General features: G+C 41.9%; 1 protein-coding gene across 2 annotated transcripts in view; it reads left to right on the forward strand.

The window, feature by feature from the left end:
* The window catches only part of SPPL2B (signal peptide peptidase like 2B), a 96,708-nt gene that overhangs the window by 21,150 nt on the left and 62,119 nt on the right, over positions 1–13,439 (forward strand). For both annotated transcript variants that reach the window (XM_005309308.5, XM_005309307.5), the window contains exon 2: positions 11,116–11,235. In XM_005309308.5, coding sequence (XP_005309365.1) covers positions 11,116–11,235 — 120 coding nt within the window. The remainder of the gene's footprint in view (positions 1–11,115; positions 11,236–13,439) is intronic.

Consider the following 13,439-nt stretch of genomic DNA (forward strand, 5'->3'; position numbering starts at 1 on the left):
ACTTTATCACCTTTGCCTTTATTTCTGTCTTTCTTAAACAACACATACCCTTCTACACATACACATCTGTACTCCAGTCATGACTACTATTCTACCATGTTTCTGTTATCCCTATAATATCTGGTTTCACTTCCTGCACCAGTAGCTCTAGTTCCTCCATTTTATTACCTAGGCTCCTCACATTAGTGTACAAGCATCTTAATTTTTGCTGTTTGGCTTTCCTCACATCCTTTACCAGATTAGACACAGACATTCTACCGCCAGTATCACCTATTAGACTGGTGTCTACACTACCCTTCCTCCTTATGTCCATTCTCCTACCCACGGCTGTATCCTTTCTTACTTTGTTTTCTTCCCTCTCCATGTTAAAATCTGGCATGGAGATTACCCGGATATCGCCCAACCATCTCCCCCATATTCCTAGTTTAAAGCTCTCTTAATCAGTTGTGCAACCCTCTATCCTAGGAGTCTATTTCCCGCGCTACTCAGGTGAAGTCCATCCCGAGAGAACAGTCCTCTGTCCATGAATGCTTCCCAGTGGCCATACATCCCAAAGCCCTCCTTATAGCACCACTGCCTGAGCCATCTGTTGAGCATCATGCTCTTGTCACACCTTTGTTGCCCTTCTCTAGGAACAGGCAGAATCCCATTGAAGATCACCTGAGCCTCGAATTCCTTCCCCAGTTTGGCATAGTCTCTCTTGATTCATTCCAGCGAGAATCTAGCCATATCATTTGTTCCCGCATGAAGGACAATCAGTGGATTCTTTCCTCTTCAGCTTCAGGTCCACATCCCATATCTCCGCACCCGGTAGACAGCACGCCCTTCTGTTCTCTGGATCAACTCTGGTTACAGGCCTACTTCTCAGTAAGGAGTCCCCAGTCACGTAGACCTGCCTTTTCCTGGTGATGGTGTGATTTTTCTGGTCTATCCCCTGTTCCCTCTGGCTGCAAGTCCTCTCGATTCCTATTCTCCCTTGCAAACCTCTGCCACTCTCCTGTATCCTCCTGGGACTCATATTTGGTCCTATAGGACTCACTGCTCTTCTCTTCTTCCTTGTCCTCTCACCTTCAGTGACCACCTGCTGTGCCCCTTCTTCATTTTCCACGTCTGCAAACCTGTTCCTGAGCTCTCTTTCTCCTTCACTAGCCCGTCTTTTCCTCTGCCTGGTTCTCTTAATCACATGCTTCCACTGTCCACTGTCTTCACCAAGCAGTCTCCCCTCAGAGTTCTTTGGTCTGCTTCCATTTGCAAATCTGAGCTTTTCCCTTCAGCCTCCTCATGTCTTTGCTCCATCATCTGCTCGAACCCCCTTCTAAACTCAGAGTTTCCACCTGCATCTCCAATCCTTGGATCTTCCATCAGCTCTATCTGGCGGCACTTCATGCAGACGAAACTTTTTCGGTACCCCCTCCAGGATCATGTACATACCACAGCTTCCACATCCAGTCATCTTCATTGTGTCTTCCACTGGTTGGCTCACCACCACTGCTGCCTCTGTCATAGCCTTCCCACCTAAGTCCTGTTAGTCCGGGGAAAAAGAAAACGTAACCAAACCACCACAACCCACAGCAAAGCAAACCCCCAACGAGCACCAAAACATGGCCAGAACACCACGCACTCCCTTCACTAGCCTGTCTATTCCTCTACCTGCCTCTTCCCTGCAAACTCCCATTCAAACTCCCCTGTTTACAGCTCTGTTTGCTGGCTCCTGTGCTGCTGCAGCTGTCACATAGGATTGCCAGGTGTCTGGTTTTTGACCAGAACACCTGATCAAAAAGGGATCCTGATGGCTCCAGTCACCACCGCTGACTAGGCTGTTAAAAGTCCAGTTGGCGGCGCAGTGCGGCTGACAGGCTCCCTATCTGGCTCCGTGCAGCTCCCCGGAAGCGGCGACGTGTCCCTGCAGCCTAGCTTCTGGGGAGATGCCTAGGTAAGCACTCCCCAGAGCTCACACTCTGAACTCCCTCCTGTGCCCCAACCCCCCAGCCCTAAACCCGCTCCTGGAGCCTGCACCGCCTCCCACACCCCAACTCTGTCCCTTCCCCTCCCCGCACCCAAAGTCCCTCCCTCAGCCCACACCCCAACCCTCTGTCCCAGCCCTTGTATGAGGTGAATTGAAAAATACTATTTCTTTTGTTTATCATTTTACAGTGCAAATATTTGTAATCAAAAATAATATAGTGAGCACTGTACACTTTGTATTCTGTGTAATAATTGAAATCACTATATTTGAAAATGTAGAAAAGCATACAAAAGATTCACAAAAAGAACAGGAGTACTTGTGGCACCTTAGACTAACAAATTTATTTCAGCATAAGCTTTCGTGGGCTACAGCCCACTTCTTCAGCTTATACTGAAATAAATTTGTTAGTCTCTAAGGTGCCACAAGTACTCCTGTTCTTTTTGCGGATACAGACTAACACGGCTGCTACTCTGAAACCATACAAAAGATTGAATACCAATTGAAATTTATTATATTGTTTAACAGTGTGATTAAAACTGTGATTAACTGTAATTAATTTTTTTAATCATGATTATTTTTTTGTTAATCGTGTGAGTTAACTGTGATTAATCAACAGCCCTAGTTCAGAGTTACAAACAACTTCCATTCCCTGAGGTGTTCGTAACTCTGAGGTTCTACTGTCAACTAAAGGTGTGATATATAGCACTCCTAGCTGTCCCTGAAATGGTGCAAAGATTTATACTCTGCACTTAAAGTGAAAAGGTTGCCATGGTTACATGGTTATTGTTATTCAGCATAACTAAGAACCTGATGTAGCTACAGCTTTTTTTTGTAGATAATCATGGACACAGCAGGTGTATAATGTCCATCAGAAAGCTCCAAGGCTCTATCGCAGTACCTACAAAGCTCCATAGAAATCTATAGCCTGAGCTGAGTAAAATAAGTGAAAACTATTAGGGCTCAGTGCGCACAAAATGATATACAATGTGGCTGCTGGTGGTTTCTTGGCTTAATTCTGTCTTGAGTTCCTTCTCCTCAAATGGAAGGTTTACACTGTGAAAGGATAGGGTAAATATTTGCTTGTTGGGGGTGTTGAAATCAAGGATGGATTTCTAGACTTGTGGCTTAGTGTGCCATATGGCAGCACTGCTGATTATGTTGATGATAATGATATTTGACACTAGAGGAAGAAAACATCATGAGCTGGGCTGATCTAGGGTCTAGGAAAAAGGAGGCATTAGGGTAAAGACACTGTCATCTTGTAGGAAAGACTGGTGGAGGCTGCAGAGTGGGAGAAGGTAGAATTGGCAGTTGTGATAACCTGGTGGATGGAGGGCATTTTGAAGTGAGAGGAAAAGTGCGAAAACTGCACTGTGTGGTGGGAAGAGTAGGGGAATTGTAAAACTCAACCCTTTCCAGAGTGGATGTGAAAGGCTTTTGGACTGCCAGAAGAAGGGAGGCAGACTAGTGGAGACACAGTCATTAGAAATTAATCCAGACAAGAGAAGAGCAGCAGTCTCGGTTCAGCATGTTGGCCTGTGGGGATGGGGCAGAGTAATGGCTGAAATTTATTATTTGCAGACTAACAGTGTAGCTGATGATGAGCAGGTGTCACCCCTGTGATTTGCTGAAATACATGGTTAGTCACATCTCTAGGCTGGTCAGTTGACCATTAGTCCAGATTATCTCAGAGCGCTAGATTCTTGTTTGGGTCATTATCTACAAACGCAATGTTCATATTAATAGTAGTAATTTTGTGTGAATTGACAACTGACTTTCAGTACATGAAAACTCAGGCAATGGCTGTTATAACATCAAGCAAATGCCCTGGGAAAAGTAACGGTGTGAGGAGCCCAGTAAACTGGTCAATATTCAGTAGTGTCTGGTATTGCTAAACGTTTCCTTATCGAACACCCAGCATGATTGGACTAAATGAATGCTCTCTGAACCTTACTCCTAAGGAGCATTTGATATATACTGAACTTCTTTCCCAGTAGCTTGTATGAGTCTGTCTTGACCAGTTTTCTCAGAGGTCTAATTATAAATACAATTTGCAACTACCATAAACCTCACTCCCTCAAAATATTAGGAACCACTACTAGTGGAAGGTTATTGCTGTTCTTCATATAGAGAAACTACAAAATTAATACCTGCCTCATAGGGGTATTGTGAGACTTAATATTAGTAAAGAACTTTGAATTCTTCAAATGGAGGGGTCTAGAGAAGTCTAGTGTTATCATGGAAGCTTCATGATGTTTCATAAAGGCTTAAAATGCACTTGTAAAAAGTGGCCAATTCAAATGCTGACAGAAAAAAGACTACTTAAATATTGATTTTGGGGGGGGGGGGGGGGGGAGGAAGGGGTGTAGAGGTTTGAACATAAGAACGGCCATACTGGGTCAGACCAAAGGTCCATCTAGCTCAGTATCCTGTCTTCCAACAGTGGCCAATGCCAGGTGCTTCAGAGGGAATGAACAGAACAAGTAATCATCAAGTGATCCATTCCCTGTTGCCCATTCCCATCTTCTGGCAAGCAGAGGCTCGGGACACTATCCCAGCCCATCCTGGCTAATAGCCATTGATGGACCTATCCTCCATGAATTTATCTCATTCTTTTTTGAATTGTGTTATAACCTTGGCCTTCACAACATCATCTGGCAAAGAGTTCCACAAGTTGACTGTTGTGTGAAGAAATACTTCTTGTTTGCTTGTTTTAAACCTGCTGCCTATGAATTTCATTTGGTGATACCTAGTTCTTGTGTTATGAGAAGGAGTAAATAACACTTCCTTATTTACTTTCTCCACACCAGTAATGATTTTATAGACCTCTATCATATCTCTCCTTAGTCATCTCTTTTCCAAGCTGAAAAGTCCCAGTCTTTTTAATTTCTCCTGATATGAAAGCTGTTTCACAGGGGTGGTTATCAAAATTGTTTCTTTTACTTCTGATCATTTTAGCAAAAACATCCCATCAATGTGATTCTCTCAAAATATCCCCCATGCTTCCATAGGTTCTGAAAGATCCAACAGCCTATTGCTCGTTGAAAAGCTTTCCATTTTCTTCCTGACAATTTCTGTGATGCAATTATGAATTATCAATACTAAATCTGTAGCCCATGGAAAATTTAATAAAAGCAGTATAAAACCTGATTTAATGTCCATGAATTACAAGGGACAATTGTTCTGACTTTATTATTTGTTTCCATACAACTTAATAGAAATCTCCCTCTTTTTTTTAATGTAAATAAAGAATTTCCAGTCTTTTCCACCCCACTGCAGACATCCTTCCTGCAGAATTTAAATCCAACTTCATGCAAAGTACATAGAGTCCTGGCTGTAATTTCTACAGGCAGGGCCGGCTGCAGGCACCAGCGAAGGAAGCTGGTGCCTGGGGCGGCCAATGGAAAGGGGCGGCAGTCCGTCCTTTGTTGGGGCGGCATGTCCTGGTTGGTGACAGCAGCTCAATTGGCCTGCTTCAGTCTTCTGCGGCAATTCGGCAGCGGGTCCTTCACTCCCTGTCTTCCTCTTCGGCGGCAGCTCAATTGCTTTTTTTCTGCAGCTTGGGGCGGCCCTGTCTACAAGTAGAATGTCTGTATTAAAGATGAAAGCGACTACAGTCTGCAGAAGTTACCATTTTGTGCAAGTTAAACAAAGGCCTCTGGCTCGTAGCAAGTGGCTTGAGTGTCCTTATTTCAATGATTGTATCCTTTTGTTCTAAGCTAAATATTCCCCATTTCAACTAAAAGCTGCCTTCTTAAGTCAAACCATTTAAATGAAAGTTACAATTAGAGCTGACAGATTTCAGAGTGGTAGCCGTGTTAGTCTGTATCAGCAAAAACAATGAGGAGTTCTTGTGGCACCTTAGAGACTAATAAAGTCTCTAAGAGCAGCAAAGAGTCCTGTGGCACCTTATAGACTAACAGACGTATTGGAGCATGAGCTTTCGTGGGTGAATACCCACTTCTTCGGATGCAAAGTCTCTAAGGTGCCACGAGGACTCCTCATTGTTTTAATTAGAGCTGAGTGAATTATTGACTTTTTTGGTTTGTAGTTTTGAACCGAAACTGGATTGTTTTTTCTCACCTTCTGGGCGCAGTCCAGAAGGTGAGAAATACCTTGGGTGTCTTAGCTGCTGTGGCTTATAACCTGGACACCAACAGCTAGCAGATAAGCATGCAGTATCCTGAGTGTCTGTGTGCTATGCAGCCCCGGTTCAGTGCTCTGACCCCAGCAGTCTGCTTACAACACAACTCTGTCATCCAGTTGCCTTATGCAGGGGTGACCTAATATTCCCAGTCCTGAATTTTCCCCAAAACCATCTGCCCTGAAGTGTCCAGCCCTCTGCTGGAACACTTCGAGAAATAATTAAAGTTTGCGCCTCTAAACAGACAAAATGCACAGCTTATCACTGTCACTAAAACACAGCACTGGCTTGGTTTAGATTAAAAGTAAAACAAGTTTATTAACAAAAGAAAATAGGATGTCAAGTGAGTTTATGTCTAAAGGATAAGAGTCAGAAATGTTTACAAGCAAATAAAAGTGAAAAAATGTTTTCTAGAGACTAAATCTTAACAAAACTACAATCTTGTTTCAAAGTAAGATTCTTATCACACTACCTTTCAGAAAGATGGCTGACCACCCCTCTTATCAGGTCTTCCACAATGTCCAAAGTAAAGTTCATTCAAGCTGTGAGGAAGGCTCAATGGAGTCTCCTGGTGAAGGAAGTTTGATACTGATTTCTTCCCTGCTGGTGTTTGCTATAATGCAAATTGCTTTTTCCTACAATCTCCTTCCCCTGTCCTGATTCTGAATGATTATCTTCTCCTCTTGTTGTCTTGATGGATCTGTTTACCTTTTATGTAAATTGCATTCCCATTGTCTCCTAATGTACCTTGGAAATACCTTCAAGTAGCGGAACCACATTCCTTTGGCTAGAGTGTAATAACTTCAGCCCTGCTTGGCAGACACACTTTAAAACAATAATTTCCAATACGTTTCTAATTTTGAATTTGTCCTCCTTACACACATCACACAGCAATGATCAGTATGTTATTATTGGTCAGGCCACTTGAAACTTACTACCAGATACCAGTCATCCCCTTTGCCCTCTCGCATTGGGATGCTATTATGGTCATACTCACCAAAACAAAAAAATAAAACAAAACAAAATCATCTTTCTGATAGATTAAAAGGTTTTGAAACAAAATGTCATTTGAATCAACATTTTTCAAACAGTTCTAGATTGGCTGTACAACCATTTGAACCAGATAAAAATAAGTCTTTATCTTTGCAAAGCTCCCTCCTTTTTCTTTGTATTTCTAGTTGCCGCCATCTTCCTTTCTCTATCCCAATTTATAGAATCATAGAATAGAATATCAGGGTTGGAAGGGACCTCAGGAGGTCATGTAGTCCAACACCCTGCTCAAAGCAGGACCAATTCCCAATTAAATCATCCCAGCCAGGGCTTTGTCAAGCCTGACCTTAAAAACCTCTAAGGAAGGAGATTCCACCACCACCACCCTAGGTAACCCATTCCAGTGCTTCACTACCCTCCTAGTGAAAAAGTTTTTCCTAATATCCAACCTAAACTCCCCCACTGCAACTTGAGACCATTACTCCTTGTTCTGTCATCTGCTACCACTGAGAACAGTCTAGATCCATCCTCTTTGGAACCCCCTTTCAGGTAGTTGAAAGCAGCTATCAAATCCCCCCTCATTCTTCTCTTCTGGAGACTAAACAATCCCAGTTCCCTCAGCCTCTCCTCATAAGTTATGTGCTCCGGACCCCTAATCATTTTTGTTGCCCTCCACTGGACTCTTTCCAATTTTTCCACATCCTTCTGGTAGTGTGGGGCCCAAAACTGGGCACAGTACTCCAGATGAGGCCTCACCGATGTTGAATAGAGGGGAACGATCACGTCCCTCGATCTGCTGGCAATGCCCCTACTTATGCAGCCCTAAATGTCATTCGCCTTCTTGGCAACAAGGGCACACTGTTGTCTCATATCCAGCTTCTCGTCCACTGTAACCCCTAGGTCCTTTTCTGTAGAACTGCTTCCTAGCCATTCGGTCCCTAGTCTGTAACAGTGAATGGGATTCTTCCTTCCTAAGTGCAGGACTCTGCACTTGTCCTTGTTGAACCTCATCAGATTTCTTTTGGCCTAATCCTCTAATTTGTCTAGGTCCCTCTGTATCCTATCCCTACCTTCCAGTGTATCTACCACTCCTCCCAGTTTAGTGTCCTCTGCAAACTTGCTGAGAGTGCAATCCACATAATCCTCCAGATCATTAATAAAGATATTACACAAAACCGACCCTTGGGGCACCCCGCTTGAAACCGGCTGCCAACTAGACATGGAGCCATTGATCACTACCCGTTGAGCCCGACGATCTAGCCAGCTTTCTATCTTTCTATCCACCTTACAGTCCATTCGTCCAGCCCTTTAACTTGCTGGCAGTTAAAGTGGGAGACCGTATCAAAAGCTTTGCTAAAGTCAAGGAATAACACATCCACTGCTTTCCCCTCATCCACAGACCCAGTTATCTCCTCATAGAAGGCAATTAAGTTAGTCAGGCATGACTTGCCCTTGGTGAATCCATGCTGACTGTTCCTGATCACTTTCCTCTCCTCTAAGTGCTTCAGAATTGATTCCTTGAGGACCTGCTCCATGATTTTTCCAGGGACTGAAGTGAGGCTGACTGGCCTTTAGTTCCCCTGATCCTCCTCTTTCCCTTTTTTAAAGATGGGCACTACATTAGCCTTTTTCCAGTCGTTCGGGAGTTTTCAAAGATAATGGCCAATGGCTCGGCAATCACATCCGCCAACTCCTTTAGCACTCTCGGATGCAGCGCATCTGGTCCCATGGACTTGTGCTCGTCCAGTTTTTCTAAATAGTCCTGAACCACTTCTTTCTCCACAGAGGGCTGGTCACCTCCTCCCCATACTGTGCTGCCCAGTGCAGCAGTCTGGGAGCTGACCTTGTTTGTGAAGACAGAGGCAAAAAAATCATTGAGTACATGAGCTTTTTCCACATCCTCGGTCACTAGGTTGCCTCCCTCATTCAGTAAGGGGCCCACACTTTCCTTGACTGACTTCTTGTTGCTAACATACCTGAAGAAACCCTTCTTGTTACTATTAACATCTCTTGCTAGCTGCAACTCCAAGTGTGATTTGGCCTTCCTGATTTCACTCCTGCATGCCTGAGCAATATTTTTATACTCCTCCCTGGTCATTTGTCCAATCTTCCACTTCTTGTAAGCTTCTTTTTTGCATTTAAGATCAGCAAGGAGATTTCACTGTTAAGCCAAGTTGGTTGCCTGCCATATTTACTATTCTTTCTACACATGGGGATGTTTTTTTCCTGCAACCTCAATAAGGATTCTTTAAAATATAGCCAGCTCTCTTGGACTCCTTTCCCCCTCATGTTATTCTCCCAGGGGATCCTGCCCATTAGTTCCCTGAGGGAGTCAGTCTGCTTTTCTGAAGTCCAGGGTCCGTAATTCTTCTTTCTGCTAAGGCTACTGGTATTGAACTCATTTTTGAAGCATGTGTCACACATTGGAGTATGCAACAGTATCCAAGGGGATTGCTCAGGTTTGACGTGTAAGGTAGCCAATCAAGAAAGGGGAGAGGTTTTATTTTGTACTCATTTAATAATAATTTTTTAAAAAAACCTCTTATCTTTCTCATTTCTGTTACTGTGGCAGATTTGGTGAAACAGATTTTTAGGATGTCTCTTGTTTCTATACATTTGTCTTGAAAATTCCCTAATAACGTAATATTGTGAAATGTAACTTTTTTGTTAAATGTAGTGACTATATGGTACAGAATTTGTATGATCTAGACAGATATGATGACCTGAAAGTAATTGATGTGTGAGAGAACTTATTGCATTTCTGACTTAACAGGCGCCTTAGATAGTCTGCTAAACCACATCAGAAGCCGTTATTGAACAGTGCAAGTGAGAGGATTGAAAGTTCCATGTCACCATAATCAAAGATATTGAAACCAAGTAATCTCTTCAGCTTTCTGCTTGATAGGTTCCTTTTCATCATAAGCGAAAAGTGGTGTGTCTATGTTCTACTCTGCTCGATACGACCCAAACTTACCTTTTATCTTCAGAAATAGTCATTGTCCTTAATTAAATTGCTGATGGTAAAAGCTGAGAAACTGAGTCACAAGTCCACCCAATTTAGGCTTAATCAGTTTTCTCCTTTATTTATACAATTTCAGACAGAATTATTGTCCCTTATAGTGTCTGGACATACATTTATGCCAGACAAATAATAACAGACAAGACAGACTTGGTAAATGTGCCCAATTTACCACGTTCCAGGACACCAGCAAGTTCTTCCATCTTCCATGATAGTTGTCACCATCTCTGATTCCTTGGTCTGGTCCTGCAGTCCTGTACTTCAGTTTCTGGTCCAGTGTTTCTCCAGTTTGGACCCATGTTCACTTAGGTCTTATATACATTTCTACATTACAGATTACTTAATCTTTATCCAACTGGCTTTTAGCACATCAATCCTTTGGATTTTAGGTAACTTGTACATTATTCATATTCAAGCTTCAATTGCCCAACTTCTGTATTTTTCCTGCTGGTTCTGCAATTTCTCGATCCTGTTGTTTTTGTGTCAACCATCCCTGTGTCTTCCCAGAAGGGATGTGTGTGTGGTTATTTATCATTACATGTTTGTGTATCCCTTACTTACATCTTCCAACACAATGTTGTCAGCAATATCATTTTGAACAAATTAGCCCGTACTTAGGCCAAGTCCTTGCTGGCATAAGTGTTACCTCATCTGTACTCAATCACTATACATAATTCTAAATCATTAAAATATAGTTAACAAAGCTTTTTAATTTTACCGTTAATAATTCTTCATTTTATATTTTACTGTTAAATAATCAGTATATGTTATTCTGTGCTACCCATAATCTATTTGAAAGGGAAAGGGGAATTATGGGAAACATGATGATTCCTTAATGTCAACATTTCTTATCATCTTTAAACTGGGTTTTTCATTCAGTCTAGTTTTTGTTTGTGAATTATTACAAAGCAACTTCATTAGAGGGTGTCTCAATTTTAGGGCCTTGATATTTCATTGTTTTTAATGAAACCCCAACAAAATGTTTTATGTTTTCAGGTGTGTTGCGAGTATGGCATGGTACATGTTCTTTCGGAGAAGGGGAGCAGTAAAGGAAAGGACTACTGTATCCTCTTCAACTCTCAGTGGGCCCACTTGCCGCATGACCTGGGAAAAGCTGTAAGTACCTAAATCAAGCAAGGAGAGAGGAACATAGTTCACAGACTTCCATATTTTAGGGAGCCCGTTAAGTCTCATCTGGTTCTGGTCAGGCTAGCAATGACTAGGGTGTTTGATTTCAAAAATATTCTTTGCTTTATGTACATTTCCACAGGTAATCTCTAGCAAACTAATGATTTAGCCACCATCCACTTTTCCAAAAACAAATCAGAAGTTGAAGTTAACCAGTGTACCAGTCTTGTAAAATAACCTTCCTTTGTACCACCAGAGCTCTTTAATAAAACTGAAAATGGCACTCACCCCTGGCAAGTAAGGTGTTTAGTTCTTATTTCTGCAAAGATAACCTTGTTTATGTGAATTGAATATAAACAGATACTGTATACTAATGATACTCCCTAATGTTTAGACAAAGAATTCTAATGTCTTTTCAGAATCACGTTGTTCTGCTAAGGTGCAGTAAAGAGAAAACAGATCCGTCTTGTCCGGTTTTACTGCTTTATTTAGACCTATGAGCAGCTTTAGGCTGAGAATTGGGTCAGTTTCACAGTGCTCGTTGAGAAAAGCTATGAGCAATGCTTGAGATTAAAGTACAAAAATGGAGGCTGGAGGAGGAATAGATTAATGGAAACTTCCTCCCCACCATCACAACTGCCAGGCATCTCTGGGGTGGCAGGCGGGAACTGAGAGAGGCTCTAAAATTTATTGTACACCTGCTACTCAGATGCTGTAGAGTATGGAGATCCTGAGTGGGATCCAAGGACAACACCTTGGTGGGAATTGCTTTTCCTAACAGCTTTGGGGAGAAGGGGCATGGCAAGCACTTGATTTCCCACATGATCTTTCATACTGCATTTTGGCTAGTAGGTTTAGAGAGATTGTGATATTAATATTTTTGTAGGGAGACGCGCGAGAGAAAGTACAGGAAAAAAAGTAGGAAACACAGTTTAGGAAAAGATTGGGGGATATAGGGGAGTGGAGAGGGGAAGAAAGAGAAGAGGAAGCACTGAAACAATCTACGTAAACTATTTGGGGAAAAGAGGACGAGGGTGGGGGTGAGAAGGAAAGGGAGGCGGGGAAGGAAAGGGAAGGTATAACCACACCAAGAGACTTAGTGAGGTTTTTTTTAATTGATACTAAATAGTTGTTTTATATGTTACAATTAAATACAATATTTAACTGTTTTACTCTTTAAATTGTAAGGAGGTGTGGTAGTAACAATATTTTTCCATCTATCTAGTAGGCTTAGCAGTTGGGCTAATAAGTATTGGGTAATTTTTTCAAGCCCTGGAAATACATTAATTTTTTTCTTTAAACAAAGGCTGGTTCCTGGGAGTCTTAAAATATAACTAAACTAATACAGAAATGGACATCATGTCCCACACAACAGAGCAAGGTGGAAAAAGAAAATATTTTTGGTTTTGTGACATGAAATATACATTTGTCACTGAAATATACATTTCTGTGCTATGCTCTGGGTATAGTTAATGTGCTTCTCCCAGTGTCTGCAATACTCAGTGAAGGTGATAATAATGGGCAGAGTTCTGGGAGTATATTCCAGATTCTGTTGTTGTGTACCTTGATTAGGTATTTTTCTTTATTTTTTTAGGTATTGTGGGAATAATTCCATTTTCAAAAATGGCACAGAGCAGCATAAATATGTGAATATCTAGGGTTGCTTGACATAATGCATAATTAGAGAATGAATCTTTCATCGTTTGGGACCTACGTCCAAATTCTCATTTTGTTCACATATGGAAATATTACTTAGCACTTGTCTGGTGCTAGATGGATTCAAAGGGTTGTACAGATGATAATACCCACACATTTCCTGTGAGTTGTGTACAGCAAATGCTGTGCATCCATCTATACAATGGGGATAACAAGTAAGTGGCAGAGTTGGAACTTGGGGGCTCCTGACTCCCAAACTTGTGCTCATTCTTTTATATCATGCTGTGCAATAAGTTTACATGCTGCTTAGTCTGCATTCATTTATATCACACCACCAGCATACAGCTATGAAGGAGGCAGGCCTAGGAAAGAAGTGTCTGCTCAGAGTTAGGGTTGTAGTGGTTTGGCAAAGCTGTTGTTGAAATCAATGGCAATCTGCATTGAACCTGCTTCAAGAAAGAAATGTGCAGTTTTTTGCAACAAAGTTACATAAGACTGGTTACACAAATACTGTATTTCATTAAGGCGTTAATTTT

Source organism: Chrysemys picta, chromosome 25 (genome assembly GCF_011386835.1).
Source record: "Chrysemys picta bellii isolate R12L10 chromosome 25, ASM1138683v2, whole genome shotgun sequence".
In the NCBI taxonomy this organism is placed as follows: Eukaryota; Metazoa; Chordata; order Testudines; family Emydidae; genus Chrysemys; species Chrysemys picta.